Source organism: Bos indicus x Bos taurus, chromosome 6, assembly GCF_003369695.1.
Source record: "Bos indicus x Bos taurus breed Angus x Brahman F1 hybrid chromosome 6, Bos_hybrid_MaternalHap_v2.0, whole genome shotgun sequence".
Taxonomy (NCBI): domain Eukaryota; kingdom Metazoa; phylum Chordata; class Mammalia; order Artiodactyla; family Bovidae; genus Bos; species Bos indicus x Bos taurus.
Window position 1 is genome coordinate 97,245,392 of NC_040081.1, and position 21,472 is coordinate 97,266,863.

A 21,472-nucleotide genomic window follows, 5' to 3' on the forward strand; every position below is an offset into this window, starting at 1 on the left:
ACAGACTCCTATCTTAAGCATCTCTAAGAAAATATATGCCAGCTTTATGCTGGAACATGCAGCCAATAAATTTTCCATGTTTCACTGTGAGATAAACAAACCACATATTTTCCCCATGTTAAAGATGAGAAAAGTAAGTACCTCTCCCAAGAGCTGCTCTTCAGCAGCAGGGCTCTCCTCCCCGTCACCCTGCGCTACTTGGTCAGAGTCTTTAAGAGCCTTTGGTACACAAAACAGTGACAGAGGGGTTGAAGAACGCAGCATCAAAAGGTTATTAGGGAACAAGAAGACAAAAGACCTAACCAACAACATTCAGAGCTAGTTTAATCACAAGAAGTTACACTAAGTAAATTTATTTGAAAAACATCATTAGAGGAAAAGCAAAGAGCCATTACTGCTAAGACCCAACCCCTTTTTCTTGCCAAACGAGAATTATTCATGTATTAAAAATATCTACAATTAGTATTTTTAAATTTTAAAGCAGTAAGACAAACAAAAATTTCCTAAATTATATTTTCTTCTTTATGACCTAAACCAAAATTTTAGAAGGTAGCTATTTTTACAGGCCTTCTCTTACCACGTCAGGTCCATCCACTTTGTTCAAGGTCAAGGCAATCTGAAATAAAGACAACAACTCAGCTACCAAAGGGAGTTAACTCTATTTCAAGGCATACAGTAAATGTTCACCTACTACTCCATTCTCATTGGCAAAAATCCAAAAAAGGTTCAAATCAGGGATAGCATGCTCAAGAACAGAGTAAAATGAGTGCAGAGCCGATTCTCAATGATGCTGGTTTCAATTATGTAGATTTATTGCTCACATGTCATCTTACTCTGCTATTCAGTTATAAAACTAACCTCAAAACAGCATGTATTCTTCTGTCTTAAATAACCATAAAAAAAAAATTTCTTCAGATACTCACTATGGAAAGAACATTAAGAGTATTTTGACAATCAAATTTTATCTCCTCATTTTCTGCTGTCAGGTATGCACTAAAACTTTCACGTTAATCTCTTGCAAATCAAGTTATAGCATGAAGAAGTTCAGACTAACAGTAAAGTTAAATATAAAAAAAATCTAAAGCAGTGAGCAAGAGACACATGGCCAGTAAGCAGGGGGGCTCTGATGTGAGCCCAGGTACTAATCTTCCAAGTGCTCAGCACTGACTGAGAGGAGCGCACGGGATCCTGCCTGCTGCACATGCGCAATAACCCTGCGATGCTATGGAAAACCTGAGTCATTTCCAAAAAACGGCAAAGGCCTAATACAGATTACACAAAGAATCCAATCTATTTCCTTCAAGGTTTCCAAGGTCAGAGTGTTTTAACTGCTGTTAGGCCAACACTGTGGAATAATTATTAAGCTCCTCAGAGAAGAAAACTTAAAAACTGGAATATGACCTCCCATTTTTAAAAAGCAATCTTTTTTTTTAACATTAAAATATTAAGCAAAAACAAACGAAAGAAAAAATTAAGCAAACCACTTGGGCTTTTTTATTTATTCAGGCTCAGTACAGTAAAACACCTTTGTTCCAAAATATTTATTAATACTAGTTACTTGTGAGCTGGACCAACTCAATACACAGTTTGGGAACTGTGAGCTGAGGGCATAAATAGCTGGGGTGGAAAACTGTACCCTAATGTTCATCACTTAAGCTGTAGATAACGCAGGGAAACAAACTTTTCCCTCTCTTTCCTCCAGAGCCACTGACTACTCATCCTCTTAAAAATCCAAGTGCTATTGCCAGTGTTTGAGGCTCACTGCCTTTTTTGTTTCAAGGCCCAACTGACACAACTCTTTAGATCAAGTTTAAAGATAGTTCTGGCAGCTTCTAAATTGGGTATTATCGATGAAAAGTTTTAACTTTAACAACATGAATCCAAAACTCTGGTGACCAAGCATAAATTCTTATTAAATGTTTACTGAATGATTTGAAGTAATCTGTATAGAACTTAAAAAAAAATAAACAAAAAACACCTACACTACATAAATATTTCACTTGTGTAAGCACAGCCTTTAAAACTCCCCCCAAAGTTTACCTTCTTTCCTAGGTCTTCTTTTCTATATCCTAGAAGTTCAAGGTATTTTCCACGAGAATCATCCTCAAAGTTTACCTTAAAAAAAGACATTTTCTTGAAATAAAGAACTGCATCTAAAGGCCTAATTTTTAATTAACTGCTAAAATTCCAAGTAGAATTATTTAAAATATCTAAAGTCTACTATATCAACTAGAAGCTTCTTCACTGTGAGAGAATCCAAATAATTTTTTTTTAAAGAAGCTATTTTTTAAGAAATAATAAGTATACTAGTAATTAATTAGCCAAGCTGAATAAAGCTTACTTTTAAACTCATATTTGTAAAAACAAACCGAGTCATGTCCAAAGGCTACATGAATGCAAACCTCACATTACGTGAAATATTCAATGTCACATCCTAAAACTTTCTTGAAACTAATACTTACAAAATATAAAAATGAATTAAATATTATTGCATTCAAGAGCTCTTTTCTTTGCAAAACTCAGACTTGGGAAACAGACATTCCAGTGGAGGCAAAATAACCAAAAAGAGAATTCTATTTGCTATTTTACTGTCACAAATGCAACTCAGTAAAAGGGATGAGAAGTGCCTCTGACCTCTCCCCTCTACACCTGGTCCCTCTTCCCCTCGTTGTCTGTAACTGGACCTACTATGGAAATTAAACATGCGATGTTTTTATTATACTCAGCTCTATGTTTTAATTTTAAGAAGGTCTGCTGAATATTATCTCTCTTAAAAACACTTAAGCGCTTAAAAACATCTAGCATATTATTTAAAAAGCATTTCATATTAGGCTTTTCAAAGCCAAGAAAGAACAACTCTTGACATAAAGTATTATTTCACATGCTTTTCATAAGGTTTTATTTAATTTCATCATGAGATCCCCCAAATCACACTGTTCCTGCTGTTTCTTTGACAGGAAGACAAGTTTAGAATGTGATGGGAACAGTTAAATTTGCAGATAATGAAGCAAAGCTGCTTATCACCAACTTTACCTTCAAAAAGGACCACACGTTTTTTTCAAACTCAGTCTGCGAAGCATCGATCTTCTTCTGACAGTAACTGACGAATCCCTGTGACTGCACGACCTGCTGCAGCTGGTCCGATCGGCTGAGGAACTCCTTCTCTGTCACCACCTGACTGATGAACACGTGGTGCTGCTGCGGCTGCTGTTCAGCCCCCGGGTGAGGCTGCGTTCTGACATTCGCAAAGGTGACCAGTTTGCCTCCGAACTAGAGCAGGATGAGGAAACAACATCAGCTTGAGACACAAGGACATGGCCCCTTAATGTGCTTCTCGTAAACCTGCTAAAGGAGAGAACTGTGACCTACACGTCTCCCTCTGCATGCAATTCGCTGATGCTCTTTTCCATGCTTCACGATCTGACCCCAGCCTTCAATGTTTACTCCTCTTCACAACACTCACCTTCTGGATGCAATGTCCTAGTAGCTGCGCCCCACAATTTCTCACCTACTTGCTTTTACGCACTTCCACCTACTCAATACGACTCCTCCTCGAGGCGGGGGCAAAGGTCACCTCTGCCACCCCCAGATGCCCTCAGTATATTACATTTATCTCTCCCTCTTTTGATTCAACTATTAGCCTTTGTATTTCCTCACCTTCTACTCTAGGTTCTAAGTTTTAAAAGGGAGTGAATATGCTGCTACAAAACATGTCATATGGCATAAGGATTATTTTGAGCTGACATGAGTTTGAGCAAGCTCTGGGAGTTGGTGATGGACAGGGATGCCTGGCTTGCTGCAGTCCTTGGGGTCGCAAAGAGTCAGACACAACAGAGCAAGTGAACTGAAAGAATACTGAGAAACAGCAGGAGCAAGGAAGACACTCTGACCTCCTCTTTTCTCTCTGAAAGTAGGAGATGAAACTCCCATGTGAGAGCTGCTCTCCTTACATCAGGAGGGAAAAAACACTCATCTCCAGAGACGGGGAGTCCAGGACAGTAGAACTCTGCACAAACAGAACTTGATAAATAGAAATCACCTCCCTCCGTCTCTCTACGTACTTTAGTTACGGGTCCACGACTGCCGCTCTTTGCTCAGCCTAGTCTAGAAGCACTTTCGCTGTGCCACGCCTCTGGGTCTTCATTTCTCTAGGGGGCTCCCACGTACAGGTTCGCTATCCTTCTCGTTATAAGCAGGCTCAGAACTCTTCCTCTGCCTCTCACAGTCACTCCTCAGCTTCAGGTATTGATTTTTTCTTCAACCACTTTCATTTCTTCCTTTTACATGGTTATTTTTCTGCCTAATTCTTTTCATATTGAACTGCTGTATGATTGCATGTCTATTGCTTGTCTTTTCCTCCTTCCAATCCATGCTACATACTATCAGTTCAATTGCTCAGTCGTGTCCGACTCTTTGAGGCCCCATGGACTGCAGGACACCAGGCCTCCCTGTCCATCACCAACTTCTGGAGTTTAGTCAAACTCATGCCCATTGAGTTGGTGATCCCATCCAACCATCTCACCCTCTGTTGTCCCCTTCTCCTCCTGCCTTCAATCATTCCCAGCATCAGGGTCTTTTCAAATGAGTCAGTTCTTCATACCAGTGGCCAAACTATGGAGTTTCAGCTTCAGGATCAGTCCTTCAGATGAATATTCAGGACTGATTTCCTTTAGGATGCACTGGTTGGATCTCCTTGCTGTGGGACAGGAGTCTTCTCCAACACCACAGTTCAAAAGCATCAATTCTTCAGAGCTCAGTCTTCTTTATGGTTCAACTCTCACATCCATACATGACTACTGGAAAAACCATAGCTTTGACTAGATGGACCTTTGTTGGCAAAGTAATGTCTCTGCTTTTTAATAAACTGTCTAGTTTGGTCATAGCTTTCCTTCCAAGGAGCAAGTGTCTTTTAATTTCATGGCTGCAGTCACCACTCTGCAGTGATTTTGGAACCCAGAAAAATAAAGTCTCTCACTGTTTCCCCATCTATTTGCCATGAAGTGATGGGATCAGATGCCACGATCTTAGTTTTCTGAATGCTGAGTTTTAAGCCAACTTTTTCACTCTCCTCTTTCACTTTCATCAAGAGGCTCTCTAGTTCTTCTTCACTTTCTGCCATAAGGGTGGTGTCATCTGGATATCTGAGGTTATTGATATTTCTCCCAGCAATCTTGATTCCAGTTTGTGCTTCTTCCAGCCCAGCATTTCTCATGATGTACTCTGCATATAAGTTAAATAAGCAGGGTGACAATATACAGCCTTGATGTACTCCTTTCCCAATTTGGAACCAGTCTGTTGTTCCATGTCCAGTTCTAACTGTTGTTTTTTGACCTGTATACACATTTCTCAGGAGGCAGGTCAGGTGGTCTGGTATTCCCATCTCTTTCAGAATTTTCAACAGTTTGTTGTGATCCATGCAAAGGCTTTGGCACAGTCAATAAAGCAGAAGTAGATGTTTTTCTAGAACTCTCTTGCTTTTTCAACGATCCAGCGAATGTTGGCAATTTGATCTCTGGTTCCTCTGCCTTTTCTAAAACCAGCTTGAACATCTGGAAGTTCACAGTTCACGTATTGCTGAGGCCTGGCTTGGAGAATGTTAAGCATTACTTTACTAGCATGTGAAATGAGTGCAACAGTGCGGTAGTTTGAGCATTCTTTGGTGTTGTCTTTCTTTGGGAATGGAATGAAAACTGACCTTTTCCGGCCCTGTGGCCACTGCTGAGTTTTCCAAATTTGCTGGCATTATGAGTGCAACACTTTCACAGCATCATCTTTTAGGATTTGAAATAGCTCAACTGGAATTCCATCATGTCCACTAGCTTTGTTTGTAGTGATGCTTCCTAGGGCCCACTTGACTTCACATTCCAGGATGTCTGGCTCTAGGTGAGTGATCACACCATAGTGATTATCTGGGTCATGAAGCTCTTTTTTGTTCAGTTCTTCTGTGTATTCTTGCCACCTCTTCTTAATATCTTCTGCTTCTATTAGGTCCATACCATTTCTGACCTTTATTGAGCCCATCTTTGCATGAAATGTTCCCTTGTTATCTCTAATTTTCTTGAAGAGATCTCTAGTTTTTCCCATTCTATTGTTTTCCTCTATTTCTTTGCACTGATGACTAAAGAACGGTTTCTTATCTCTTCTTGCTATTCTTTGGAACTCTGCATTCAAATGGGTATATCTTTCCTTTTCTCCTTTGCTTTTTGCTTCTCTTCTTTTCATAGCTGTTTGTAAGGCCTCCTCAGACAACCATTTTGCCTTTTTGCTACATACTAACCTTCCTAAAAAACAGACGGTTGATTACGTCACTTGTAAATTCATTCTTGATTTAATTAACCTCTCATCCCTAGTGCTGGTCTTCTCTATCTGCTCTCCTGTCTCTGAATCTTCACTTTTGCTTGTGACTTTCCACTTTACTTACTGAATCCTAACCATTCATCTAGTTAGTTCTCTACTTCCCAAAGTAATTAAAACTAATAAAATTATGTATGGATAAGGTTTAAAAGAAAACTCAAACTGTACAGAAAAGTCTCGCTGCCCCTCTATACACACTATTTGAGACACAGACTCTACCTAGTTTACAGGTGTGTTTCCAGTACCTAGGATGGTGCCTGACAGAGGATGTTCACTATATATTTATCTTTGGAATGAAAAGGGAATGTCCGTTCACTAGTACTGAAGTATTATGAAGATAATAACTAACACTGTCTTCTTTCCCACATGAGTTTGGAGCCAAGGATGAGACAGAGAATCCGAATGTCAGCTTCAGTGCTGTTGTAAGTGCTGCAAGGTGAGAGGCTACAGATTAGATGTGCAACCACAGTGGACCTCGTAACAACTAGAATGCAGCACCCTTCCCCCCACCCCCAAAAAGGAAAGAAGGAATGAAGGAAGGAGAGATAGAGAAGGATGACAAGTATAATAAAGTGGGGCAGCGGGAGCAGTGCAAAGGTTGCAAAACAAGGGGAATGTACTCAGTACCACTCAACTGTTATATTTTAAAATGGTTAAAATGGTCAATTTTATGTTATGTATATTTTATCACAATTTAAAAGAAAAAAGGGAGTAGGTTCCACTTTTCCTGAGAAGTCTTTCTAAATGATGAAAACTCACAAACACATCTCAAACTCAGCCCTCTTCCATCTGAGCAATCTTATAATAATACTTTGTCCTCGGTGTTTACGGACCATAGAAACAAATCCACCTACTGAGAAGGAAGCACCAACAGGCCTTCGGATCCATCGGGGTGGCTTCTTCAGAGGCAACACGATACTCTGTGGGGTCGTCTGCTGAGGAATTTGTAATGGGGGAAGGGGCTGTCCTGTGCCGAAGGGGTCAAGATTCCCAAAAGATGACGAAAGCTAAAAAATAAAGCGGGATTTTCATAACTTATACAAGACTATGTTACACGTTTTCAAGTCATACCGAATAAATTTTTTTACACAATTTTCCAAGTAATTGGTATCGCTGATCCATAAAGTCATTTTCAAAATAATTATACAGTAAGATGATTCTTTTCAGATGTTGTAATAAAAAAACCTTAATATTTCTTATTACCTTGTCAACTTGTTTCTGCCTTAAACCATCTGTACTCCCTCCCATGATAGAATAAACGCTGATACGCCCATCGAAGGAAGCAGCCGATAAGACAGCGGGATTTCTGGGGCACCACTGAATATCAAAGCACCACTGTGTGGTGGTGGGGAGTTCATATAACACCTAGACCAAAAAAGAAGTACAGGCGCTTTATAGCCAAAACACCTGAATTACTATGATCAACAAGTACAACTGTAATTAAACATTTACTTTTAGAAAGTGTACAGCCAGGAAAAACAACAATTTAAAAAATTTCTTTAAAGTACAAGAAAAGTTCATTATGACAAAAACGAAATGACAAAATCAAAATTTTGACCAGATTTGGAATAAGAACATTTTAAAAACTGAGATTTTCCTATTTTTATTGAAATTGTAATAGAAGATGCATCTGAAAGATCAGAATACTGTATTAGGATCAACTTGCTGACCTCTAAAAGGGTTCTATCCAACTGACTTTGCTGGCTAAGATCCAAAGAACCACACTTAAATCATCTGAAGATCAAATTTCAAAAACAAATCTTGGGGGGAAGCGGGGGACGGGATGAACTGGGAGACAGGGACCGACACACATCAGTACGTATAAAACAGACGACTGACTGTGAGGAGCCACTGTGCAGCTCAGGGGACTGCACTCAGGGCTCTGTGATGGCCTAATGAGAAGAAACTTTTAATAGGGATACAAGTACACATGTAGCTAATTCACCTGGTTGTACAGCAGAAACTAACACAACGTTGTACAGCAACTATACTCCAATAAAAATTAAAAAAAAAAATTCTTGAGAAGGAAGAATTCACTGAGAAGACTGGCTTCTTTCTTGTCAACTGAGAAAACATGTACACATCATTCTTATTGCTGCAGAATCAAAACAGAATTTGGCATAAACAGTTTTCTTTAGGAGGAACAGAATATAGAAAAACTATTAAAAATGGCTGATATAAATAATGTAATAATTGCTTATTAACTTTACAATGTAATCATGTAATAATTGTTACTAACTCAAGGTTAGTGTGATGCTAACTGATGCTCTTAGGAGATATAAGAAACAAGTCAAATTAGCTTAATTTGGACTTCATGTGACATTTTAAATAATGTTTTATTTTATAAGGAAACAGAATTAAGTGAAAAGGCATTTAGCCTGCTCATTTAGCTTATCCATCTAAATTTCCATAAATAGAACACATGACAAATATTTCATGATACAGTATTATATTCTTGCTGTACAGTTCAGAAGACAGATTAAAAATCTACATCCACTGATGTCCAAAAATCAAAGAGGACCTTCAGGACCCAAACCTTGAACACTCCTACTCTGAGGACACTGATTTCCAGAAAACACACTAAATAAATCCAACCAACTATTTCTGAGTCTAGATAAATGCCTTTTATTGGAAGTGAGGGGTTGGGGGTGGGGTGATTACTAGGTTCAAATACACCATTTTCAATGACTGGTATTTCCAGATGAAAACAGCTGGGTTTAGATAAAGTCTCTGCTAGTTTAGCATTTCATACACACCTCCATCTACTTTCACATTCTTAATTTTAATCATGTGCTAAAGAATTCATATGGAAATTTTCTTATTCAGCTAGAGTTAAATATTACAATCACTCCAAGTCTGAAAAATATTTCCTCCCCATACCTCTCCTGTGTTTGGGTTGGAGCACAGAATCTTAGCATCTTTCCCACAGCTCAGCAACAATTCAGGATCCGCCATGCTCCAAGCAATTGCCAAAATCCCCCTTAAAAACACAAAGATGAAATTTTTAATCTTGAGTAAATCAATCTGCAAATTATTTCTGTCTAGGCTTTGGAGAGACACACTGCTAACAGAAGTACAATTCATATAATCTTTCTGGAAAGCAGTTTAGCAATGGGTATGCTCTGTGATCATTACAAAGATGCTCAATATAGAGTACAGTGTATGATGGCAAAAAAAAGAAAACACATGCCCAACACATGGTCTACAGGGTTTTCCTGGTGGCTCAGCAGGTAAAGAATCCACCTGCAATGTGGGAGACCTGGATTTGATCCCTGGGTTGGGAAGATCCCCTGGAGAAGGGAATGGCTACCCACTCCTGTATTTTGGCCTGGAGAATTCCATGGACTGTATAGTCCATGGGGTTGCAAAGAGTCGGGCATGGTTGAGTGACTAACACTTTTACTTTCAAACAAAGTAACATTTTCAGTAAATGTTTTGAAAAATTCAGATTAGCATCCCCTGCAAAAATTTGAAAAATCCCTGTATCCTACCATCCAGAAATAAGTACTATATAATATTAACAGTTTGTTTTTTCTACATTCATGCCTCTGCTATTTAGAGATGAAAGAAAGGTTAACATTGCCAGACCATGAAGAAAAATACTAGAAACTAGAATTATGTCTGTGTTTTTCTTAAAAACATACAGAGAGTCCTCAATTATTCTGAAAACATACCATCAAGGTATATATTACTCTTCTTTTCCCCCAAAGTTGTTTTTAATATGATGGTATTTTTTACAATCTAAGTCCTCTCAGAATCAGAAAAATACGCTATAGGAAGAGAACTCAAATTATTTAAGAATGCCTTTGCTTCCAACATTTTATCTTTTAAGCATTAAAATCTTTGTAAAAACTGTAGGATAGTGTGATGTACACTCTTATACTTCTCACCTAGATTCATCAATTCGGCCACATTTACTTTAGGTCTTTATATTTTTGCTCTCTCTCTCTCTCTATATATATATTCCATCTGTCAAATGCAGATTATTACATGACACCTCTACACTTCTCTCTGGTGATAAGAACCTTCTCTTATATATAATCTCATACTGAAAATGTTATTTTTACGCAATACTCTAAATAGAGAGTCCATATTCAACTTTCCCCAACTGTAGCAATGCATGTGTGTGTGCTTAAGTCGCTTCAGTCCTGCTCGACTCTGCAACCCCATGGACTGTAGCCCGCCAGAGTCCTCTGTCCATGGAATTCTCTAGGCAAGAATACTGGAGTATCCATGCCCTCCCTCCAGGGGATCTTCCAGAGCCAGGGACTGAACCCACATCTCTTACATCTCCTCTATTGGCAGGCGGGTTCTTTACCACTAGCACCACCTGGGAAGTCCATTTAGGAATAATGGACTCTTACTGTCTCCTCTCTTTAGAATCCTATTATGTATGCCAAAAATTTCAAGCACGTCAAGAATGCCTTTAGATATCAGTATCGTATTTAATATCACATCTTAAGGAACATTTAAATTCTTAGCAGGTATTAAAAAAAATTACTGAACTACAGAACTGGAAGGACCTTAAAGATCATATAATCCAACTCTTGCATTTACTAGAGGGAGTAAACAGAAATAGAGAGGCTGATTTGCTCCTGGCACCCAGTATGGTATTCTGTCTTGCTAAAATGTGCCCACTCTGAAAATTGGCAGTATAATGTAATGTTAAGAGCATAGATACAATGACCAGGATGTTTGACTTGGAAGTCAGCAGCTGACTAGTTTTGATCTAAACCAAGTTTAGCCTTGCCAAGCTTCAATTTCCAATGTGTAAAATGGGATAATAGCATTTACTCTACAGGTTTACTATGAGTCTTAATCAAGCTAACATTTGGAAATTAGGGACTGATATGTATACACTGCTATATTTAAAATAGACACCCAACAAGGACCTGTTGTATAGCACAGGGAACTCTGTTCAACACCGGGCAGGGATTTTTTTGGTATTACTGAATCCTAGTACACTGGTTGGTATGTGTTCAATAAGCAAGTGTTTAATAAATAAATAAAACCTTACCAAACATGGGAAAAATATTAAAACTTCTCAGAATCACCCCTTCTTTACTAAAAAGCTGACTGAAGCATAACATCTAAATAGGATTACACTGTGATCAGATTCTTTTCTCCTTTATAAGAAGCTCAAGGAGAGGTCACAAACTTTAAGACTTCTCAAAGTGTGTAATTCCACCACACAGGGGGAAAAAGGAATTTAAAGCTTTAGTCTGTATATCCCTAAAAAGGAAAGAAGAAAAAAGCCCAAAGCACTGAAAATACTTTAACACTACAAGAGATTTGTTTCTTGTTTAAAAACACTGAACAAAACATACATAAACTCCCTGGGCACCTGAATATAAATCATAGGAAATCTGCACAATTACAAACTAAAGAAACAAAATCCTTTTTCGGCACTCTGCACCTTGTGGATCTCAGCTCCCATGTCCCTCACAGTGGGAACACAGAGCCCTAACCACTGGACTGCCAGGGACTCCCACAAACTAAATTTGATGCTACTCAAATTAACACAAGACAATTCTGATGTTTTTTTACAGCATCCACACATTTATTAAATTGAAGGTAGAATGAACCACTTACTATCTCAAAAATGTTTGCTTTTAAATTAAGATAAACACTCAGAAGTAAAACAAACTTTTCAATTGTTGCTTGACATTAATGTCATGGAAGACTCTTCATAAGTATGATGAATCAAATAAACATCAAACTGTATAATGTCCCAAAGATCCAAGAGTTGTCCCAAAGAGCTATGATTCACTAGAATTTTGATTACCTATTATTTTTTTTAATTTTATTTTTTAACTATTACCTATTATTTGAAATAAGTTGTAGAAAATCCATAAACATATTTTCAGGTTTTTGTGATATGATTTGGCTACCATTTTTCGGTACAAAAAATCAGATGACTATTGCTTAAAATAGAAATGAACTATTTATACTAACTTTCATAAGACAGAGACAGAGTAGATTCCCTAATTTTAAAAAATTATCTGATAATTCAAAGCAGTAAGTAAATACATTTTTTACAATTCACAAATCAAGCTTTTTCGAAGAGCAGCAAGATACCTGGCATGGTTTTCCAGGACACGGAGCGGAGAGGAGGCAAAGCGAAGGTCCCACATTTGGACCACTGGTAGCCTGTCATCCTCAGAGGCAAGGACCATCTGAGTGGCAACGTCAGGATGCCACGCCAACCCAGAGCAATGCATCTGCACACAGTCAAGGCTCACATCTTATCAATCATACTACTTTATGAAAAGCCGAAATGAACATGAGGAATATACATTTATTGAAGCAAACAGTAGAAAACATCAGCTCAGGCTTATGAAAACAATATTCTTACTTATGTAGTCATTATTTTAATTTATTTAAAATTTGTTTTTTAAAAACACACTAAATTAAATTCTACTAAACACTCTTAAACAGTGGTCTTAAACTAAAGAGTTTAAATGTTTTCAATTCATCCAACACTTTGATACACCAAATCATTCCAGGCCAGAGTAATTCTATACCACAAATGAGTTGTCCTGTCAAAATTGTAATAAGGGGAAAAGTTTTATATAAATTTAAAATTTAATACTTTTAGAGAAATGAAGATGAGAAGATTTAAAAAAAATTAATACCTTTCCTCTACTTTATCAGAAAAATCAAGATAAAGTGACTAAAGCAACAACTACTGTTCAAACTTTCATATGGGATAAATTAACATTATTACTGAGAAATACTTGGAAGCTCAGATCCTGTTAAGTGTTCTCGAAGGTGACTGAAATACTTATTGTGTACTTTATTCCACTGAAACTTGTTTTAAAACTCCTGACTCACTGAAAAACAATACTTTGAGGAAATATGCTTATAAATAGTGTTTTCTCATTGCTATTGCTGTTTTTAAATTATATATGTATTCTCTGATTTAGGCAAACTCGCTTTTTAAACGTCCAACTAAAAACAGTAATTGAAAACAAATTAATAAGGCAAGCCCTAAGGTGTGTCTAAATTACTTTATAACATATGATGACATAATATTAATGAATCTGTAAGATTAAAATGTAATGTGTATACAACAGCGTCTACTGAGCAAGTGGGAGAAGAATATCAGTTCATTTTAGCACTGCCTAATCAGAAAAGAGGAACCCAAGAGTCTGGAAACTACAGCTTCATAGTCATAAAATTACTAGCAGGGAAAAATTTTACATTCTAGTTGCTATAATGCTTTGGAATAGTTGGCAAAGCAAAACAACTGGTGTATCATGGAATAACTCCTTTGATTGACCAATCTTTCTCTTCATCATTAATATATCCAGTGTGGTTTAGTAGGAATTTTATTATTTTCCCCAAAGGGAAAAACAACCTCTCATTCCAACATGATTGGTCCGTAAGAAAACAGGATTTGACTTTACAGAAATCTGCTTTGTTGCCAACTCTGACAAACAATACAGGAATAGCTATAGCAGAAACAAAACGTGTTTCTCACAGATCAATCTGTTTTCTAAGATTGTGTTACTATGTGTGACTATGTGTAAGTTACTACTTACCCTGTTATTATGATCACTGACTTTGATGATAGGTTCGTTTTTTCTAAGATCCCACACAGTGGCCCGACCACTGGGACTGGCTGATGCCAAAATATGCTGAACTTGTCTGTTCCATGCAATGCAACTGATATCTTCTGGGGGCTGTAAGGAATAAACTACTAAGAACCATTTCTCAACTGTAATCAAGTTTAACTACAAAATCTAATTCTTCTTTTTAGGAAATGGATTACTTAAAAATCTGTATCTATTCCTTCCATAAATTTATTTTTATATTCTCAACATATGCAGTTTAAAGCTCAGGTATACACCAATTCAAGTACTTTACCTTGTCTATTCACCACCCCTTATTAGGCTCCTGTTACAAATCAAGCACTGTTTCTTTACTTTGCAACTGCTCCATGGAAGATAATGGACCACAAAGTAGATGCTGGTCAACGTGACAGACATCTAGGCAGAGCAAAAGTTACAGCCTAGACCTAGAAAACCATATACTATTGTTACGCTGCCTCTCAGATTGCCAAAATGTTAGGGCCTGTTATAATAGCCACTCAAATCAAATAGTCAATACAGTGTAAAGAAGGCGGAGATGACTGTTCTTTGTCAACTTATTAGAATTACATAGGAAACAAGGTTGTGTTTCTTTTTTTAAGTAAGTTTCCTCTATGATTTTTATTCTGAGGTTGGGTATTGCTAAAATACTATATAATATAGAACACTATACTACATAAAATATTATACCTAAGAAACTATTAAACACTATGTTATTTACTACCACAAGTCTAGTACCTCAAACAGTGCATGGGAGATGGCAAGTACTAAATAAATATTTACTGTTGAAGGACTTGCTGATACTCTTAGGAAACATATTTATTAACACTTGATCATGCTAAAGAAAAATCAATGACATTTAAACACTGATATATTTTAAACGCTGACATTTAAACATATTTTGTGTGAAAAAAACAAATAAGTGCAGAAAAACTGATTTTGGTTCTTTTGATTACATTGAAATCAATGTAATACCTGCGTTTTGGCTCCTGGTGTCATTGGAGTTGCAAAATTATTTAGATCCCAAATGTAGATTTCAGATTCGTTAGCACCAGAGGCCACCAGATTAGTCTGCAATAAGAAAGAATTAACAAATAAATAGCACTTACAAATAATGAAGAGAATTCAGAATAACCCAATTTAGAGCTGGAAAGATCTGTACATTTTCAGATACTGAGAACAGCCAGGGACACGGCTGGTGGGGGAGGAGGGAGAGTGGGCTGTATGGAGAGAGTAACAAGAACGCTTAAATTACTGTAGGTAATATAAATAGGTAAAATAGATAGCCAATGGGAATTTGTTGTGTGACTCAGGGAACTCAAACGGGCTTGTTAACAACCTAGATGGGAGGGATAGGGAGGGAGGTGAGAGGTATGGTTCAAGTGGGAGGGGACATGGGTAAGCCATACTGTAAAGCAATTATCCTTCCATTAAAAATAATTAATTTAAAAAATCTTTCAGTTTTAAGGCATGTAATTTTTCTGTTTAATTAAAAAAAATCAAAATGCATAAACCCCTAAAAACTATATATAACAATCTGAAATTTAATCAGTTTTCTAAAGAAACATATTGTAAAACTCTATTAAACTAAAAAAGATAACACATCTACTGACATTTCAATATAAGACACTAAAAAATAATTAAACGGATAAATTCTTATATGGTGATTATTGCCTGTGGTTTGGATCTCTGGAAGGGAATCTGATTGTGGGAGACAAAAATAGGTCACCCTGTTGGCTTCAAATAGCTGAATGCTAAAATAATGGTGTCTATCCCAGGCACTTCAAAGTCAGCCTCTGGAGCTGGATCAAGATTAAGACTAGTAAAAATCCTCATGTATTTATTTATTTAAAAAAAATTTTTAACTGAAGTATAGTTGACTTATTTCAATTAAAAAACTATAGTTTCTCCATGGCTGATTCATGTCAATGTATGGTAAAAACCATTACAAAACTGTAAAGTAATTAGCCTCCAATTAAATAATAAATAAACAAAACTATAGCTTCTGGTGTAAAGTGACTCAGTTACATATATATATTTATATTTCCATTATAGTTTATTTTATTATAGGATTTTGACTATATTACTAGTTCCCGGTGCTATACAGCAGGACCTTGTTGTTTATCTGTTTTATATATAGTAGTTATATCTGCTAGTCCCCAATTCCTAATTTATCCCTCTCCAATCTCCTTTCCCCTTGCTAACTATAAACCTGTTTTCCGTGTCTGTCCTCACGTATTTCTGTTTCATGTATGCTCCGTCTTGCGCCAGGTGGTAGTATTTCTAGGTAAACTATGTTGTGCACTGTTTGGATCAAAAAGACCCTAAAATTGTGATATGAAGTCCAGGAAGACAATGAGATTCATATACTGACCTTCATCCTTTACTGTTCACTCTCATTAACCTACTACAACAACTGACATACAACTCTGAAAACAGAGGAATTCCATGGCAGTAGCCACCTATGATATAAGACACGAACCAAAAATCAGCAGTTGTTGGAAATTAGCTATCTAATCTAAAGAGTGGGCACCACAAGCCACAGAAAACGAAGAAGTTTGGGTTTCTGTATTTCTATATCTAAAATATCTATTTATAATACAAGAAAAATAACTATCAAGCTTTTTATTTTTAAAGATAATATTTATTTTCTGATTATACTCAAATGTCCTATTAACTCAAGATCTTTATTAATGTATGCTACTGCTGCTAAGTCACGTCAGTCGTGTCCGACTCTGTGCGACCCCATAGACGGCAGCCCACCAGGCTCCTGTCCTTGGGATTCTCCAGGCAAGAACACTGGAGTGGGTTGCTATTTAACATTTCTACAATTAACATTCAGTAATGTTTACAACGGCAACAGTACAAAGATTCTTAATTGCCCATTAAATTTATACTATACTTATATATATATCTTATTATTTGATAGAGTAGTAATCTCTGACATAAATACATTTAGCACTAACAACAGATTAACCCACATACAACAGCACCGGAGGAACCAGGTCTTACTTGTGGCATGGAGCGTCTTTAGTTCTAGGATCTAGTTCTCTGACCAGGGATCAAATCTAGGCCCTCCTGCACAGGGAATGCAGAGTCTTAGCCACTGGACCACCAGGGAAGTAGCCTAGACAAACTTTTAAAAGACTAGGTTTTCAACCTCTGAGGTGCCTAATATTTTAAAAATGTCCGTAAGATGACATGACATGTCCAGACTTCTAGAACTAAACCCATTACCCTGATCCCTTCCCTGGGGCTAGTGTATCAGACACTGAAGCCAACTCTGAACCTTTCATTCTTCATACAAATACACTCACTCATCAACCTGCATAGGCACAGTTTTAGCTTTCTCCAAGACTGAGGCACAGTAGACTCATATACTTACTTCAAATAGGCAGCGTGCATCTCAAGAAATATGAATAAACGTCAAAAGTCTAACCTGGAAAATGTTCACATCCAATGCTCTCACTGGGCCAGTATGCTTGTCATTCTGGGCAATCACAACTTCCTTATCCCCAGCGATAATTTTAGAAGGATCATAAAGAATAATATTTCCGTTTTCACCACCTGCAATCAGGACTCCAGAGATATTTCCTTTGGAATCCATCTTATGAGGTCCCCAAATCAACTTGTGGTATCTTTAAAAGAAAATGAGCAAAAATACTCTTTTTTGAAGTCAGATAAACTTAGAAAAGAATTTGGAAATTATATATTTAAGCCTTTTCATAAATACACCAAAAACACTGCTTCTCCTCTATTCCTGGTAACTGTACCTAAGTTGGTGAAATGGCATTTTAGTTTTTATTTATACTCATATTTCATTTTGTAACCTTGAAGGGTACAAAAACTCTTTTGTACAGCTAATACAACAAAGTATACTTGATTTGTGTGTCAGAAGAGAAGAGCCTTAGAATGGTTTTACCATTTAGAATCTGTGAGACCCTGAGCCAGTTACTTAATCTCCCTAAGCTGCTTTTGATTCATTTATAAAATAGAGCTCATCAACCACTTCCCCTGACTTTATTTGACTACAGAAGTACTCAGTAACATGTCATCTGTTAAACAGTAAAGCAGTTAAGGGAGTCATCTGAAATTTTCTAAGAAAAATAATGTATTCTGACAGTAAAAAAGTGATATCAAAATTATGTCTATTATGACATAATTCTCCACCCACTGGTGGAGAATAAAAGATTACAATTTGGTATGGAGGTGGCATGGAGATATATAACAATGGTACTGAGTCGAAAAACTGCCAGATGAAAGGCATCTGGGATTCCCAGTACAGTGGGAGGGCTTGGATGATTATAAGCCATCCCATGGGAGACACCAGGATTTGAACTGTATTGTTCACCAAGGTACAATCTCTTCACCAAAACCTGCCAAGGCATTATGCTATAAAGCACATTTTGCTACTGAAATTAAAGTATCCTATACAGCTTAAGTACTTGGAAATCTACCCATCTAAATACTTATCGTATCAGAAACCATGTTAATAAAATTCTCTGTGAAATGTAATTTGAAATACATTAGTAGATAGGGGAAAAAAGCAACCTCCATCCAAAGAAAATCACTATCAACATTTTAATATTCATCTAACTACTTTTTCTAATCATGCCTACCTTTTTCTGTAAAGAGGTAAGATTAAAAAAAGCAAAAGAAAGTAACTCTACTATATCATGAGGAAAAAAATACCAGACACTAGAGGCTTTCCTTCCTACACACAACAGACCATAAAAAAAAGGAAATTCAACAGAACATATATAGACACTTTTTAAACTTCTGCCTAAACAACTCAGATATTTTTTCACAAAATATGTCACTAATGGTATTCCTTACAATTTCATAATGGAACACTTATAGACACACTAGGCATCAACTACAACATATAATCAAATAATCACATAAATTTCAGGTTGAATCTCATACCTGTGAGAAGAAGAGAACGTAGCACAAGATTTCATATCCAAGGATGGATCAGAAAGGTCTAATTCAAATATCTCAAGAGAAGCGCTGGTACTAAATGTTGCATCCAATTGTTGAGCAGATGTTCCTATAGAAAATATATTCATGGTAACTACACATGCAAAACCAGAAAGACTCAGAGAAAACCATACAAAATAGACATTAAATGCATGTTTTTCAATTATCTCACTCATGAATGCTACGTTAATGTCTGAAATCTCAGAACGTATACCATTGAGCAGATGCTTTCCATTACTACAGCAGTAAGATTCTGATGCAAGGCTCAGAGATGATGTTTGTAAAAGTCGGTAGTACAGACAATTTTTTAAGTCTATAGATAAAATCTCTGAAAGAACAGTTCCATGCTTATAGTCACAAATGATATAACTTCAACTCTAGTTATATAAAAAAGGAGCATCAAAACTGTTGTTCATTCATTCAAATTGGTATTTATTAACTTTTTTACATTTTATCTATTGTGCTTAATACCACAGGAATAAAGATAGAGCACAGTTCTGAAGTGAGGAAGACACTATAAATGTAATAGACCATGATTAACACTATGATGTACAAGCATATAGGAAGGCCACTGAACTCAGCTGAAAGGAATGTTGCACGTATCTCATCAGGAGAGGAGAGGCTTTCTAGAGGAGCTGAAGCTTGACCTGAATCTTAAAGGCCAAGTATAAATAAGTCAGATGTGGAAAATAAGAAATTAGGTGACTTATACGGTCTTCTCTCTGTTGAACTTACCTGTAGCTAGGTAAATGGGATGATTCTGTGCAGGGCTCCATGCCTGCATGGCGGTACGATCTACTTCCTTTAACTTCATCCTGCTAAAGTGAACATTTCACAGAGAAATATAATAAACATGTAAGATGGAACATTTTTTAACATAGAAATATATTGGACAAACCAATACATTAATAGTAATGCTGGAATGCCAATAAATCACATTGGACTAGGTATCATTTGTTGGGAAATGTGGGCCATTTGAAAGAAACTTGTTAAATTATTTTGAGACAAGTATAGGGCTATTCTGTTTATAGATTATCATCCTTCCGTTGAAAAATCTGTCTGGAAGGAAACGTGCAAAAACAGGGATAGCATGTGGTTAATCAGTCTTGCATGCAGTATGCTTCTCAGTCAAGATAAGACAGGCGGCAGTGCAGCAGGGGGAGAGAAGGCACGTAACGAACAAGGTGCGCCTTCCTGGAGCAGGACTGCTCAGGAGCAAGAGCAGTGTGACAAACTAATTTTAAATAAAGCAGACTAAGAGGGGAATATAGCAAACCCAAAGAATTTTAAAGATAAAGCAGAAACAAATTTTTAAATGGTCACTCCAAGCTACAATCCCATATGCTACTATTTTATATATTCTATGTGAAAGTTACTTTTGTAGAAAAACTCAGGAGATACTGTGCTACAGCATTAAAAATATCTTTGTTGGACTTTCCCGGGTGGTCCCATGGTTAAGACTCCACATTTCCAATGTAGGGGGTGTGGGTTCAATCCCTAGTCAGGGAACTAAAATCCCACATTCTGCCAAAACACCACCAACAAAAACAACTTTGTTATTTTACATAAATGCATTCACATGGCACAGTATTCCACTCTCAGATGTAGCCTAATCTAATTACTTAGTCTCCTACTGAGAACACCTGAATTGTTTTTGAAAGTGAAAGTCGCTCAGGAGTATCTGACTCTGTGACCCCATGGACTTTAGAGTCCATGGAATTCTCCACACCAGGATACTGGAGTGTGTAGCCTTTCCCTTCTCCAGCGGACCTTCCCTACCCAGGAATTGAACCGGGGCCTCCTGCATAGCAGGCAGATTCTTCACCAGCTGAGCCACAAGGGAAGCCCAAGAATACTGGAGTGGGTAGCCTATCCCTTCTCCAGGGGATCTTCCTGACCCAGGAACAGAACTGGGGTCTCCTGCATGGCAGGCAGATTCTTTATCAACTGAGCTATTATTCTTACAAACAACGTTGAAATAAATGGCCACACATACATGTTACTTCACTTATGGACAAGGAAAGCTATAGTTTTCCAGAGGTAAAACTGATGGGTTAAAGAATAAAAGTAAATTTAATTCTGATGGATACTGCCACTTGAAATGTATCCTGGTATATACAGTGTATTGAATATATTCGAAGTATGTATTTTTTCTTATTACTTCAAAATCATTTATTGAAATTTTTTTCTTACTAACTTTAGATACCACCTTTATCATGTACCAACTTCCTGTATTTATTTCTAGATTTAATATTTAGGTTTATATTCCTGTACACATCAGGATATAGGCTAAGGTTTACATTTCAGTATTCATGTACATTTATTCTGTGATTACCATTCCTTATGCCCATGTATTTACATGCTAGGCATGTCACTTCTAAATACTGAGGCTTTACATGAGTATGATTTCAATAATCCCCACCCATTTTCCTTGCTATTTTTTGTTTTTTAACGACATAAACAATCAGAAAATTTTTTGTCTAATTCCAGAAAAAAGAGAATGTTAATATTTTTTATTGAACCTGTACCAAATTAATAAATTAATT

The 21,472-nt window shown here is 36.9% G+C and overlaps 1 protein-coding gene across 19 annotated transcripts in view; it reads right to left on the reverse strand.

Moving 5' to 3' along the window:
* Nucleotides 1-21,472, reverse strand: part of SEC31A (SEC31 homolog A, COPII coat complex component) — a 60,113-nt gene that overhangs the window by 31,109 nt on the left and 7,532 nt on the right. For 7 of the 19 annotated variants that reach the window (XM_027544898.1, XM_027544894.1, XM_027544905.1 and 4 more), the window contains exons 2-14: nucleotides 19,662-19,744; nucleotides 18,873-18,996; nucleotides 17,386-17,584; nucleotides 14,922-15,017; nucleotides 13,899-14,039; nucleotides 12,433-12,575; nucleotides 9,235-9,334; nucleotides 7,558-7,719; nucleotides 7,209-7,361; nucleotides 3,034-3,270; nucleotides 2,041-2,115; nucleotides 578-616; nucleotides 142-219 (exon numbers count right to left, since the gene is read on the reverse strand). In XM_027544898.1, the coding sequence (XP_027400699.1) occupies nucleotides 142-219; nucleotides 578-616; nucleotides 2,041-2,115; nucleotides 3,034-3,270; nucleotides 7,209-7,361; nucleotides 7,558-7,719; nucleotides 9,235-9,334; nucleotides 12,433-12,575; nucleotides 13,899-14,039; nucleotides 14,922-15,017; nucleotides 17,386-17,584; nucleotides 18,873-18,996; nucleotides 19,662-19,740 (1,626 nt within the window). In that variant the 5' untranslated portion in view covers nucleotides 19,741-19,744. The remainder of the gene's footprint in view (nucleotides 1-141; nucleotides 220-577; nucleotides 617-2,040; nucleotides 2,116-3,033; nucleotides 3,271-7,208; nucleotides 7,362-7,557; nucleotides 7,720-9,234; nucleotides 9,335-12,432; nucleotides 12,576-13,898; nucleotides 14,040-14,921; nucleotides 15,018-17,385; nucleotides 17,585-18,872; nucleotides 18,997-19,661; nucleotides 19,745-21,472) is intronic. The other 12 variants (XM_027544896.1, XM_027544900.1, XM_027544906.1 and 9 more) reach the window with 4 other exon arrangements.